Genomic DNA, 13,404 nt, shown 5'->3' with positions numbered 1-13,404 from the left:
GGGGCAGAGCTCGAAGCGTGAGAACTGAAGACGCGGTAAGGAGAAGCACGGGGGCAAAGGCTTTAAAGAAGCAGAATTTGACAAGAAGGAAACATGGTAAAAGTGCTATCGGACTCATATGAAAAGTTCTTCAAAGGAAGAAACCAGCCAGGCACAGTGGCCAGGCTCATGCCTGGAATCCCCGCACTTTGGGAGGCTGAGGCAGGCAGATCACCTGAGGTCAGGGGTTCGAGACCAGCCTGACCAACATGAGGAAACCCGCGTCTCTACTAAAAGTAAAAAAATCAGCCAGCCGCGGTGGAAGTCACCTGTAATCCAGGCTACTTGGGAGGCTGAGGAGGGAGAAGTTCTTGAACTCAGGAGGCGGAGGCTGCAATGAGCTGAGATTGGGCCACTGCACTCCAGCCTGGGCGACAGAGTGAGACTCTGTCCAAAAAAAATAACCATCACCAGGAGAAAAAGATGATTTAAACAGGCCTAGAGTCGGATCGGCAGCAGGAGTGGGAGCAGATCCCGGAGCAGATGGCCTCGTTGCCATCACACCCCAGGCACTGTCGCCGCCCCTGCAGCCCCCGCCCCGGGGCTGCTCACACCCAGCCTGGTACTGGGGGGCAGTGGCCCCAGCGGCCTCACCTTGGCACCTGCTGGCAGAGACAAGAAGGTCATCCCAGCGAAGGTTTTGGGAACAACGGTTCAGGGTAAGGAATGGATATGGTTGACATGGTTTCATCAACAGGAATGACACCAAGGATGATGTCTGTTCACCTGACTGCGATGAAGAAGGAGACGCCCAGGAAGGACCCCGCAGCACAGGAGCTGGGAGGCTGCGGAGTCTGAGGCTGAAGGAGAAACGGGGACAGGGCAGCAAGGGTTCCAGGGCCCAGTGGGCCCAGATCAGGGTAGTAAACACACGGCCGCGGTAACCATCCCAGACGTGGGGTCTTCCCCAGAATCACCCGCAGAATCACCAGAATCATCAGAGTGGGGAAGAGGAGGGATCACACAGTGCCCCGAAGGCCGGGCCCCACCCCGCCGGCCCCACCGCAGATGCAGGTGCTCCTTTCCTCCATGGGAGGCTGCAGGTCTCCAGCCTCGGGGCAGGGAGCAGCGATGCAGGGGTGCCAGACACAGGGGTGACGGACGCAGGGGTGACAGACGCAGGGGTGACAGACACAGGGGTGACAGACACAGGGATGACAGATGCAGATGTGACGGATGCAGGGGTGACAGACACAGAGGTGATGGATGCAGATGTGATGGATGCAGGGGTGACAGATGCAGGGGTGATGGATGCAGATGTGATGGATGCAGAGATGACAGACGCAGATGTGACAGATGCGGGGGTGACAGAGGCGGGGTGACAGATGCAGGGATGATGGATGCAGGGGTGACAGACGGAGATGTGACAGATACAGGGGTGACAGATGCAGGGGTGATGGATGCAGATGTGATGGATGCAGGGGTGACAGAGGCAGAGGTGACAGATGCAGGGGTGACAGGTGCAGGGGTGACAGACGCAGGGGTGAGAGATGCAGATGTGATGGATGCAGAGATGACAGACGCAGATGTGATGGATGCAGGGGTGACAGATGCAGATGTGACAGACGCAAGGGTGACAGATGCAGGAGTGACAGACGGAGATGTGACATGCAGGGGTGATGGATGCAGAGGTGACAGATGCAGGGGTGACAGAGGCAGAGGTGACAGATGCAGGGGTGACAGATACCGGGGTGACAAATAGAGGGGTAACAGCCAGGAGTGCAGGGAACGGGGAGACCAGCAGGACAGCAAGTACTGGGGATGCGGACCACAATTCCTCACTGAAGACAGCCTAGAGAGGACAGCAATTAGAGGATAAAGAAAATCCACGAGATGAGACCCAAGGTCAGCAGCCACCTCAGCGTCGGGACCCTGATTCGGTCGCCCAGACAACCCTAAACCACAAGATGGAGGCGGCCAATCTGCCAACTGAGAATTCTTTGCTCTGAGGCTGAGCAGGGCAGGGCTGAGTCAATGCCGGCCGCCATCTCCACCATCACCCAGTTCAGTCATCCAGCAAGAAGAACTAGGAAATTCCAGCCATACGAAATGAATGAAAAGTTGGAGCTGGAGACCTTAAGTGCTTGCTTTTTGTCCACTGACCAGGTAACTAGAACTATCTGCATTATCTGTGCGGCATGGACTTTTTAGTATTTTTACCTAAAGACATCTCTTTTTGGTAATAACAAAGTTTTTTTTGAAAACGCCTGGTTTTAGCCGGGCTCAGTGGCTCATGCCTGTAATCCCAGAACTTTGGGAGGCCGAGGTGGGCAGATCACCTGAGGTTGAGAGTTCGAGACCAGCCTGACCAACATGGTAAAACCCCGTCTCTACTTAAAATACAAAATTAGCAGGGCATGGTGGCGCCTGTAATCCCAGCTACTTGGGAGGCTGAGCAGGAGAACTGCTTGAACCTGGAAGGAAGAGGTTGCAGTGAGCCGACACTGCGCCACTGCACTCCAGCCTGGGCAACAAGAGGGAAACTCTGTCTCACTTTGACCCGTTTCTGACACACACAGCACTAATCCTTTGGAATTGCTTGGATGATAGAACCATCTTTGTTCCAACAGGCTACTTTTGTTGGTCTCCTGGATTGGGGCTGGGTACCAGGAAGACCAAGCCGTTCTTAGGAGCTTGAAACTTTTAGTATCATGCTCCACCTCCATGCTCCAGGAGGGGGATAAAGGCTGGTCATTGAGTCGATAATTGATCATGCGTATGTGACGAAGCTTCCAAAAAATGAGCTTCCAGGAAACACATAAAGATGTGCTGGGAGGACGGCAGTGCTAGAGAAGTTATGGAAGCTCCTTACCTTTTCCCACATACTTTGCCCTACAGCTGTTCATCTGTATCATTTAACATAAAAAAATAGTAAACATAAAAAAAAAATGTCCGGTTTTTCTCAATATGCCTTTAAAGGTTTTAAAGTCGTTTTGCATCTGGTCAAGTTGAGATTTTTAAGAACTTCATGTTTAATTTGTAGTAAAACTTAACAACTTGATTTTTTCAAAGAAGTAACTGCAAGCGCCTGTTAATAAAGGTCTTTCTTTTGCTCTGTTGCCAGGCGCCAGGCTGGAGTGCAGTGTCGCATTCTCAGCTCACTGCAACCTCCACTTCCCGGGTTCAAGCAATTCTCCTGCCTCCGCCTCCCGAGTGGCTGGGACCACAGATGTGCGCTACCACGCCCAGCTGATTTTTGTATTTTTTTTAGTAGAGACGGGGTTTCACCATGGTCTCGATCTCTTGACCTCGTGATCTGCCCGCCTTGGCCTCCCAAAGTGCTGAGATTACAGGAGCCACTGCACCCGGCCTAATAAAGGTCTTAAATAAAAATAAACAGGCCTAGAAATGAAAGGATGGAATTAGCACACACTGGTGTTGAAAACAGCTTTGACAAATATGCTCAATGTGCTAAAAAAAAAAAATCATAGGGAAACCTGAAGATAATGAGAATTGAAACTGTCAAATCAGAACTGGTCAAGGTCACCAAAAATAAGGAAACTGTCAGATTACCTGTGTCCCAGAAGAGACGGAGACGTGATGACCAAACGTCACGTGGTGCCTGGAACGCATCCTGGAATAGAAAAAGGACAGGACTGGAAACCCAGCGAACCTGGGTAGCCTGCGGGTCAGTCAACAGCAACACCCCAACGTTGATTTCTCAGTTTTGACAGATGTGCCACAGTTAACATCGGGGAACCCGGTGAGCGATGTTTGGGAACGCTCTAGATCATTTCTGCCAGTTTCCTAAAAGTAATCCCAAAGTGCTCTCAAATACTGTGTTATTAATATGCTCATAAAGTAATTCACTTTAGATATCTGAAGATGTTCCCCCTAAAATTGATGAGAAAAAACTGTAAGCTCCTTAAGCATCTTTCAGTTTTTCTTTCTGTCCTCCTTCCCCGTTTTTTCTTTATAACTATGGATATTTTAATCAAAAAATGGTATTTTTTACTCATTATGTTAACTTACGCTGTCAAGAGTTTCCAAAATCTTTTCTTTCTGAGTCAGGGTCCGGCTGGGAAATGAGAAGGGGCATCTCTGGCATCTTGAAGAGAGTGAAGGGACTGTGACCGTGTTAGCAGCCTCGGGGGCGCTGCCACCTCTGAGCCTGAGGGGTGAGAAGCAGCATCGGGAGCCCTAGACATGGGAAGCTGCTCCACACGCAGACAGTGGGAGCAGAAATACGTGGGTCCCTTGTCCTGCCTCCCGGCCTCCCCCACAGCTCCCACTGGCTGAACTGAAGCAGGAGCCAGGACCCAGCAGAGCAGGAAGGATTGCAGGGAGGGAGGTGGCCACCTAGCACTCAGCATTCTGCCCGCCCTCCCTCCCTTCTGTGCTGGACAAATAGCTGGAAGCTAAAGTTCCCACCTTCAGGTGAAAGGAAAGTTTCAAAATGAAAGTGAAAAATGTTAACAGTCTCACTGCGAAGAAAACACAGATGGGGCTGCTCACTCCCACGGCAGGCAAGAGGGCTGGAGAATGTCCTGGAGCAGGCCAGGGGCCTCAGCGTGGACGAGGTCTGGCAGAACACGCAGCAGTTTGGAAGCACCAGGCATGAGCATGCATTTAAAGGTCAGGGAACAAAGGCTCTTCCTGGCTGGGGCTGCTGGGATGGAGCCCTGAGCCAGGCAGAGCATGAGGATGGTGTGGGGCTCTGGTGTGGGCGCCTGGGGGTGTGCAGGGTTGCGGGGTAGCACTGCCATTCCCACAGTGAGGAGATATTGATGCCATCATTCTGGGGAAGATAAAAAGGATGAAGTCTCTGCAGTGCAGCTCTGCATGCTCAGTGGGCAGGCTGCGGGGTCATGCCGGGCGTCTGGAGCTCAGAAGGGAGACATTTGGAACGTGGGTACCACCATGCTGGGTAAGCTGCAGGTCTGGATGAGGTCAGTGTGGAGAGAGCAGAGGATGAGAAGAGAGTTGGGAAGTGTGGGGGTGCTCGCATTTAAAAGGTACACAGGAAGTTGAGGCTGGAGAGTTGGCAGCAGTGGGAACAGTAGGGGTAGCTGAGGGAGGGGTGGAGGGAGGAGGGGTCACCTGAGTTGGGCCTTCCACCGAGAGGAGGTCACACATCCCATGTGCTATGCCTGCATCAACTTGTTCTTCAGGAAGCAAAGTTTGCCATCAAGGAAGAAGAAATACTTTTTAACATTTCTGTGGTTGGGATAAAAATGAAGTTAAAAGAATTTCCAGGACCCAGGAGCAGGGCCTTCAAAACCAAGAACGCTAGCAGGAATAGAGGACGTCAGAAACCGAATCGGGAGCGGTAAGCGGTGTACGGGTGCTGGCGCACCCTCAGAATGGACAAAGCAGACGCAGAGTCTCCAGTACCAGCTGGGACATGTCACAGACAAAAACCTGGCACTGGAGGCACAGGTGCCAGTGAGATCTCAGCCCCTGAAGGGCTCCATGGACCCACCACGGGGTCTGAGGACACAAGAGCAAGCAGGACCAGGGTGCAAGATTACCAGAGACCTGGAGTAAGGCCGTGGCTCACGGGGGCGAGGACCCAGGTGACCCTAACCCTAGCAAGCAGAATATGGGCTCCATTTTAGAAGATCCTCAACACTTTAGGGTGCCTCCAGACACTACACATAAGGCTGTGCTGTTAGTGGCATGGCAGGAAGAAAATGAGACTTCAGAGTCGCACTGGGCAGAGCTGGGCACAGGCTGCCCAGAGCCCTTGTACCTATACCCAGGGCCACGGAGCAAATTGTACAAATGGGCATCGTCAGGCTACTCACCTCCCCATGAGAAGAACCTTGCTTTGTTCACCTTTACCCAGCTTCTTTACATATTTGGCAAAGGTTCTTCAACTCTGCCGGGTGATGGGGTGAGTCCTTCCAGGCACGGCTCCTGGAAACCTGGAGAGACGTGCTGAGGCCATCTTATCTAGGACCACAGTTAAGTCTAACAAACACACTTTAAAAACATACTGTCTCTGGTAAACTTCAGTTTCTCTCATTATATCGTTGTAACTGAAATGTTTAGATTATATTTACATTTTTAAATGTTTTACATGTAGCAGTTCTTGTTTCAAACCTGCTGCCAGCATATATGATGATGGCCCCAGGAAAAAGGCCACTGGGGGCTTTACCGCGTTGCTGTGAAGCTGAGGGCGTGCTGGTGACGACACTGTGGAGACTCTGTCTCTTCCTAATGCCACAGGACAAGATGTCCCTACTTCTCAGGGCTCAGGGATAAAGTCAGAGTCTGCGCCTTTTTTCTTTCCATAGTGTTCACAGTAAACAGCTCATTCTTTGGAATTTGTTGACGTCGTTCCTGGGCATTTGAAGTGGGACAGTTTTCGTGATTGTGTCTGATTCTAATAAAAAATGCTCTAGCATCATAGAAGCCGTGAATTACTGCATAGCTGTGGTTTCCTGGAAGAGTTGGCTTCAGATTTTATTTTCTCCAATCGAGACGAGGACTTTCTCTGTGACCCTGGCTGGAGTGCAGTGGTACAATCTCATCTTGCTGCAGCCTTGACTTCCCACGCTCAGGTGGTCCTCCTGCCTCAGCCTCCCAAGTAGCTGGGACTACAGGCACAGGCCACTTCAAGTGGCTAAGTTCTTGATGATCTGTAGAGACAGGGCTGACTACATTGTCCAGGCTGGTCTCGAACTCCCGGCCTCAAGTGGTGCTCCCACCTTGGTATCCCGAAGTATTAGGATTATAAGGATGAGCCACTGCATTTGGCTGTTTGTCAGATTACAAATACATACCTTTTGAATTAAAAAAGAAATGAGTAGAGCACTTAGAGGGAAAAGATTAAACCAGAAATATGAGAAGCAAGCCAGGAAAGGGGGCTGGCCCACGAGCAGGGTCTGGAGAGAATTTCAAAGACAGGGGCCGCCGCCACCACCACCGGTTACAGCCAAATCATCATCTGTTGCCTCGGACACCACACCAGACTAAGTGTGTTTCTGCTTGGTGACTAGGACAGGAGCAGTGCGGCCTCCAAGTGACATGGGGCCAAAGGAGGAGGACCAGAGAAGCTGAGGAGAGACAGAGACCAGGCAGTTTGGAAATGGGAAATTGTTGAGCAGTCTACCTGCAAAGCACCTCAACAGCTGCCAGCTCTTTCCACGTCATCAGCATCCACCTGGCCCAGGGCACCCCTCGCTCCCCATGGGACTTGTGCAGAGCCCATTCAGCCTCAGTGTGCACATGTTGGCGCCCCACTGGCGGGCGGCCTATTCTGGGCAGCGTGTCACGTCTGTGCACAGTGGGAACTCAGCACCGCACGCCAGTGGCTTCCTGCTGACCCAGGCGAGCTGAACCCGTGCCACTCACCCTTGCTTTTCTCTCGTCTCGCCTCCTGCCATCTGTTGCAGCCACACCTGCCTTTCCATTGCTGGTGGCATCACCCTCCTTCAGATCTCACAGCTCCTGCGTGAGTTGTGCCCTCTGCCGTGCTCCTCCCTAGGCCAGCTCCCTTTCATCCTTCATGTCTTGCTTAAATGTCACTTCCTTAGGAATGCCCCCACCGGGCTCCCACCCCACCTCCCATCTAAAAAAGTCACCTGTTTTCGTCCTTTCCCGTCATCAGAAGGCAAGCTCCATGGTGCAGACGGAATACTTGCTATTTTAGTGTTTGTGAAGTCTAAGTTATAAATCTCTCCTAGAAATTAATGGGGATTCTGGACATTTTTTTTCTTAGCCCCTTTATATTTAATATGTTAAATAATTCAATATGATAGAAATAAAGTCTACCAAATAGAATAAGTCTGAAAAGCTGCCTCAAAAAAACAAACAAACAAAAAAAAAAAACAAAGACTAGATTTACCAATTCAACCCAAACAGGCTTTGGACAGGGCACTAAGACATTCTGAATTTCGTAAACACCCTAAAAAGACACAGAAGTTCCCTTCTTTATTTGGTTAAAGGGAAGAAAAAGTATCATAATTAGAATGAATTATGAGCTTACATCTAAACTTATTTGAAAAAATCTAAGAGAACCAAGTTGATTACATCAACGCTCTAATTCTGAAAGATCTATCAGATGGTCAGTGAACTTCAATCATCAATTTAAGAGCTCAAATTTGAACATGAGGAGTTAACAGAGAAGCTCTAGGCAGCTTTTATAGATGTAAAATATTTTATTTGTAAATGGTGATCTTCTAAATCTGTGTCCACAAATTCCAAAACCCATAACACTCTGTATACTTCAAAAAATTCAATTTTTGCCAACATTAGATACTATTATACAGAACAGAAAACAACAAAAAGCCGGTAGGACAAATACTGGTAGGATGTCCGCGTATTGTACAAGAGAAGAAAAATATTCAGGAAACAAATTTCATACAGCTATTTATCAAGAGAAAAATATATACAATTGATTTATTCTGTAAGATAAAAATACATCATGCCATGTACAAGTTCAGAACTGCGTCACTGAATATACCAACAGTTTACAGTCCACTTGAATTGTGCACACAAAACTTCATTTTATACTTAGCCTGTGAAGTGTCAGTACCAGAATTTTAAGTACAAAATAAAAAGCTAACCTGGTTCAAAATGCTGATTAAGTTTCTACAAGCAAACACAAAACAGTGTTTTTTTTTTTTATTAAAGAAATGTAAACAAACAGTTCATACAAACACATTTTAAAATTACATCTTCCAAAAACCCTATTGCCAGAGTCCTGCAGCTGTAAGCATAATCACATCTCCTTTTTTTTTTTTTTAACTTTTTCAAATTTTTGTGTTAAATAGAAGGCTAAAGGGTTAGATTTAAGTTCCTGCTACATGATCCTATTATGTTTACATGATTCTCTGTGGCCTGAAACAAAGTTCTAATCAAAACTACTTTTGCTGAAGAAAAAATTCAGCCTCCATTTGGGTATATTTTTAAGCAGTTATTCACAGTTATCACAAATCGTAAGCACAAAAAAACCTGACTGAAGAAGTAGGGATGCAACAATATAATATGAAAAAATTAGTTTAAATTACGAAAACAGCTATAAAAGTTGTAGTCGTGGCATACGCCCGCTCTGTCAGAAGGAAGGTGTATAAAACCATTAAGCACTAATAGACTGCAGTTTCCAAAAACCCCAACACTCTAGGTGGAAATTTTGGTTATTACATAATTATAATGGCCTATTTTATAACACAAAATTATATTGTAACATCCCTATGAACATTTTATAAGCACCCGAGCTGCTGCAGAGCCTGGTAGCATTTGGTCAATAACTATTTTTATACTGTATTTTTTCTCAAAATATTTACATATCTGTACAAAGTAACAGGGTTTGTTAGTTCTGCAGGTAACAGCAGCAGCTTGGCTTTCTTCTAACTTTATTTAAAAATAGCTTCATTCACTTATTCAATAATAAATACAAAAGTTTCTCTTATTTTACAGAAATCAAAAACTACAATAAACTGACTCATGGAATCAAGTATTTAAATGTATTTTAGTGCAAGTTATTACCCCTTAGCTCTATCCCTAAGGAAGTCATTTCAGTACATTCCTTGTTCAGTGGTGTCTACTTTATTTAAAAACATTTTGAAGTTAGAGGGCCTGCCCCTTTTCAATAAGGCCGTGGCCAGCACTCTCTGTCCCCTTCGCTGGTGATTTCAGTCTTACATTCATAGGAAGGCCCCTGCCAGGGGCAGGGCAGCCATCGGCTCTTTGCCCCAGTAAAAGTTTCTCCTTAGTGAGACTAAAAAACCAAAACAACAAAACCCACCCACAAGGGAAGGAAAAAAAAAAGAAAAGGAAAAGAAAAAAAGCAAAAGTGCTGGACCATTCTGCAGTTCTGTTTAACCTCGGCCACTTCAGGAACGCTCTGTCAGCCTCCTCCTGGCGCTCCTTTAACCTAAAGGACCGAGGAAATCAGAACTCCCAGAAGCTTTTTCAGAAAAGTCATAAAACAGAAAACAAAAATGTCTGTCTTCAAAATTCCAATGGTGTGTTGAATCGCCTCTTCCTAGGGACAAGCCGCCCGCTGAGATGGCAAGGAATGCATTTCAGTTCATCCACTTCCGGCAGTTAACAGCTCCACAGTGACACGGAATCTTGTGCTGGTCATCTTCAAAGTCAAACTTATAATCATAGCAGAGCTGCCCATGGCAAAGACACAGGGTAAGAAAGCACAGCAAGGAAGGAAATGGCGTTTCTGCCCCCATCTCCCTCACATTTTAAAACCAGCAAACAAAACAGATATAAATTAATGAAGAGCTGATTTGTTGAGGTTCCACGGGAACCCTGGGGGAACCCTGAAAAGGCTTGCAGAGAAATGAGGAAGGCAGTATTTTTAAACTGAGCCGGATCTGAGAAAGGGTCGTCGGACTGGGGAAAGGGGTATTTCTGTGACTTCTCATGAGGCTGTCCCTGCAAGTAGTTGGAAGGGACTGGAAGGGAAACTACTTTCCTACTGCTCTCCCTAAAACCCAAAAGGCTTTCACCTCCCTGATTTGCTGAGTAGGGCATGCATGTCTGGGTGAGATGAACCACACCCTTGCCAGCTAACACTGTTTTTCATTTTTCCTCACTCAATACTGAAAGGATGTCACTGTATTTAGAGGTTACCAAATTAACATCTCAGACGAACCAAGGTAGGTGGGAGTCCTGCCTCCCTTGAGTCCCATGGTACAAGTCTTGCCACGTGGCCCCCGCAACCACCCACCCCCCAGAGAAATCCGACACTGAAAAATGAAGGTGAGGACCAATAATTTCGAGGCCTCTTCTGGTTCAAATTATTCTAGAACACTAACTGGAAAGACTTTCTACACAGACAGGAAAGAAACCAGTGTTTACTGGGTAGCTGTTCTTGGCAATGATGCCCTACTTTCTATCAGGTATCTGCTGATTCCTTACAGAAGCTTGGTAAGAAGATTATTTTCTCTGTTTTGCAGAAGATAAAACAGAGGCTCAGATTAAACTATACTCAAGAATACTCAAGTGGGAAGGTGGGGAACGGCCCTGGGCTTAGCTGAGTCTGTTCTGATCACCATGGTATCCATTGGTTACTGGCACCATGCCAGGGTTGGCACACACTTTCTCATTTACACACGTTACTTTGAGATGCACAATGGGCCTTGGGTTTGGTCAGATCCTTATTCTGGCGGGATAAATACAGATGGAATCCCATGAATCCCACAGTCACGTTCATGAAGGGCCAGGAGCACCAACAAAGTCAAGTCTCTCAGGTGCCTCACTCCCAAAATGGGGGACGTTTCCCACAGAAACCAAGACTGCTGCTCAATAACAGCTTTCCAGGAAATGCCAACTCCAGAACCAAGGTACCTAGATCATGGTGCTGGCCACTCTGGGAAAGATCAAGTTGGGAAACAATGAAGCAATTAGGCCAATAATACTCCCAACAGGAGAGACACTGGACCAGAGTCGCCTCCGAGAGCACAGAGAACAATGGCAAGCTTGGTACTCGGCATTTTGAAGACAGCTGCACACACCTGGACTGCTGGAGGCTGTGTCGGTGAGGCACGCACTGATTGCCAGTGTGAGCACACAGTCCGCAGCGGCACAGCCGCCCAGATTTGCCGGCCACAGTCCAACAGTGCCATCTCAGCAGCCATGCCTTCTTGGAGACAGACAGGCATGTTCTTTAGAGAGGGGACACTGACAAACTGTGTCCAGGTTAAGGGGATAAAGAAGGATTCTCCGGCACACAGAAATGATACCACCTGTGTGACATGGGGATGCTGAACCCGTGGCAACGAAGGGAAGGGGGAGGTGATCGCGAATGCTTACAGAGCTGTCACGTGGCAGAAGGTGGAACTGGAGTGCCTGAAGGGTAAAATATGAAAGGGTGGGTGCATCTGACCTACTATACAGAGAATTTTTAGCCCAACAAAGAATTGGGCTAAAAGAATTGGGCTTTTTAGCCCAACAAACAAGTGAGCAAGTTACCTGTGAGGAGGAAGCTATACACCCAGGATCTGAGCAACACGGCAGACGCAATCGCTCATACTCTTACCTCTTCTCCTTTCTGGATTCTCCGATTGGAGCTGATGATAATTTTGTGTCCTCTCTCAAAAGTCACCACTTCAGCCACACAATTAGGAGCACATGAATGGTTGATATACCTGCAAGCCACCATGCCAGAAAACGGTATTACGCAACAGCTAGAAGCAGCTTTAAAAACTTCCCATTTATAGAGAAAGAAATGCTATTTGCCCATTGGCAAAACAAGTACAAATATAAAATTTAAATGAAAATTCTCGAAGCTCATTTGCTCAGAGTCTTTCATCACTGCCAGGCTGCAGCAAGAGCCTTCCCCTGGCTTCAGGGTTCTCTCCACCAGCACTGGCCCCGTGAGCAGAAGCGCTCACCATCAGGTTCCTTGCTGTCTCACCTGGCAGGCCCTCCTGTGAGCGTCGCATCGATCACGTGGTCGTTATCCATGCGGAACATGTACACACCACGGTTCTGAAGGAAAAGTAAGGCAGTCATCAATGTCAACCTGAAACTCCCCCCCATGTTCCTATCCACACCAGGAGGACTCAGTCAAAACTGACCGTAACTGCACCCTGACTGCCCTCACTGTGGATACTCTATTAGCCACAGATACATTTACATGGCACGGATGGAAAACATGGAATCAGTAGGTTGTCTGTGAAGCCAGGATCATTACAGTTATCTATCAAAGTAAACCATAACACCAATCGAAAGAGATAAAATTGATAAAAATACAATAATATACAGACAGTGCTTTTGTTTAAAACTGAATGCTGCATGATACATTTCATTCTGCCTTTCAGGGTGTTTAGTTCGTAGGGAGAAAGGGAGATGACGGTGCTGTTTATCCAATCACAGGGACCAGACACTTACCTGAGACTCATAAAGTTTCTCTTTTCTGTTTGCTACTTCATTTCGAATGATAGTCCCGATATACTCAATGACCATGGTGTGCTTCTCAATGTCTCTAGCAGCATACAGGCCCAGCCCCTAAAACAAAACAAAAAAACCTGTTTACATACTTGTGAATTTATCTGACAACAAATCTATTTTCTCTTTTTTATACAAAGGTTTTACCCTTGGTTCTTATAAGAAGCCATCCTTAAGTTTCACTTGAACTCAAATCATCTTTTTGAATGTGCTATTTCCTGAAATTTAAAAATTGGACATTTGTACTACTTAAAACTATACTAGCTTATTCCTATGTCTTTTTTAGCCCTAAATTCTTAGGGTCTATCTACACAGTAATACTGTGGTTTGGCTGTCTTATGTATGAGGCTATCTCATCTTCCAGGTAACACCATGCTGAGTTCCAACCAACTAAGTAAGCTTATTGACTTCTGGTGTTTATTTTACCCCAATCCATTTCAAAACAAAGACCTAACTTGGGCTAACTATAAGCAATCACTGATACTGTAAACAGGGTTGAGAGTTGGCTTT

General features: G+C 47.1%; 1 protein-coding gene across 17 annotated transcripts in view; it reads right to left on the bottom strand.

Annotated features, from left to right (window-relative positions):
• Positions 1-8,124: 8,124 nt before the first annotated feature.
• Positions 8,125-13,404, bottom strand: part of KMT2C (lysine methyltransferase 2C) — a 303,056-nt gene continuing 297,776 nt past the window's right edge. For 11 of the 17 annotated variants that reach the window (XM_017519871.2, XM_017519879.1, XM_017520000.1 and 8 more), the window contains 4 exons: positions 12,838-12,954; positions 12,362-12,435; positions 11,984-12,092; positions 8,130-10,106 (listed from right to left, as the gene is read on the bottom strand). In XM_017519871.2, the coding sequence (XP_017375360.1) occupies positions 10,014-10,106; positions 11,984-12,092; positions 12,362-12,435; positions 12,838-12,954 (393 nt within the window). In that variant the 3' untranslated portion in view covers positions 8,130-10,013. Of the gene's footprint in view, positions 10,107-11,983; positions 12,093-12,361; positions 12,436-12,837; positions 12,955-13,404 lie in introns of all 17 variants that reach the window. The other 6 variants (XM_017519896.2, XM_017519945.2, XM_017519968.2 and 3 more) reach the window with 3 other exon arrangements.

Source organism: Cebus imitator, unplaced genomic scaffold (genome assembly GCF_001604975.1).
Source record: "Cebus imitator isolate Cc_AM_T3 unplaced genomic scaffold, Cebus_imitator-1.0 Scaffold20, whole genome shotgun sequence".
In the NCBI taxonomy this organism is placed as follows: Eukaryota; Metazoa; Chordata; class Mammalia; order Primates; family Cebidae; genus Cebus; species Cebus imitator.
Note: the sequence above shows the minus strand (reverse complement) of the source record. Positions and strands in the feature narration are given on the sequence as shown.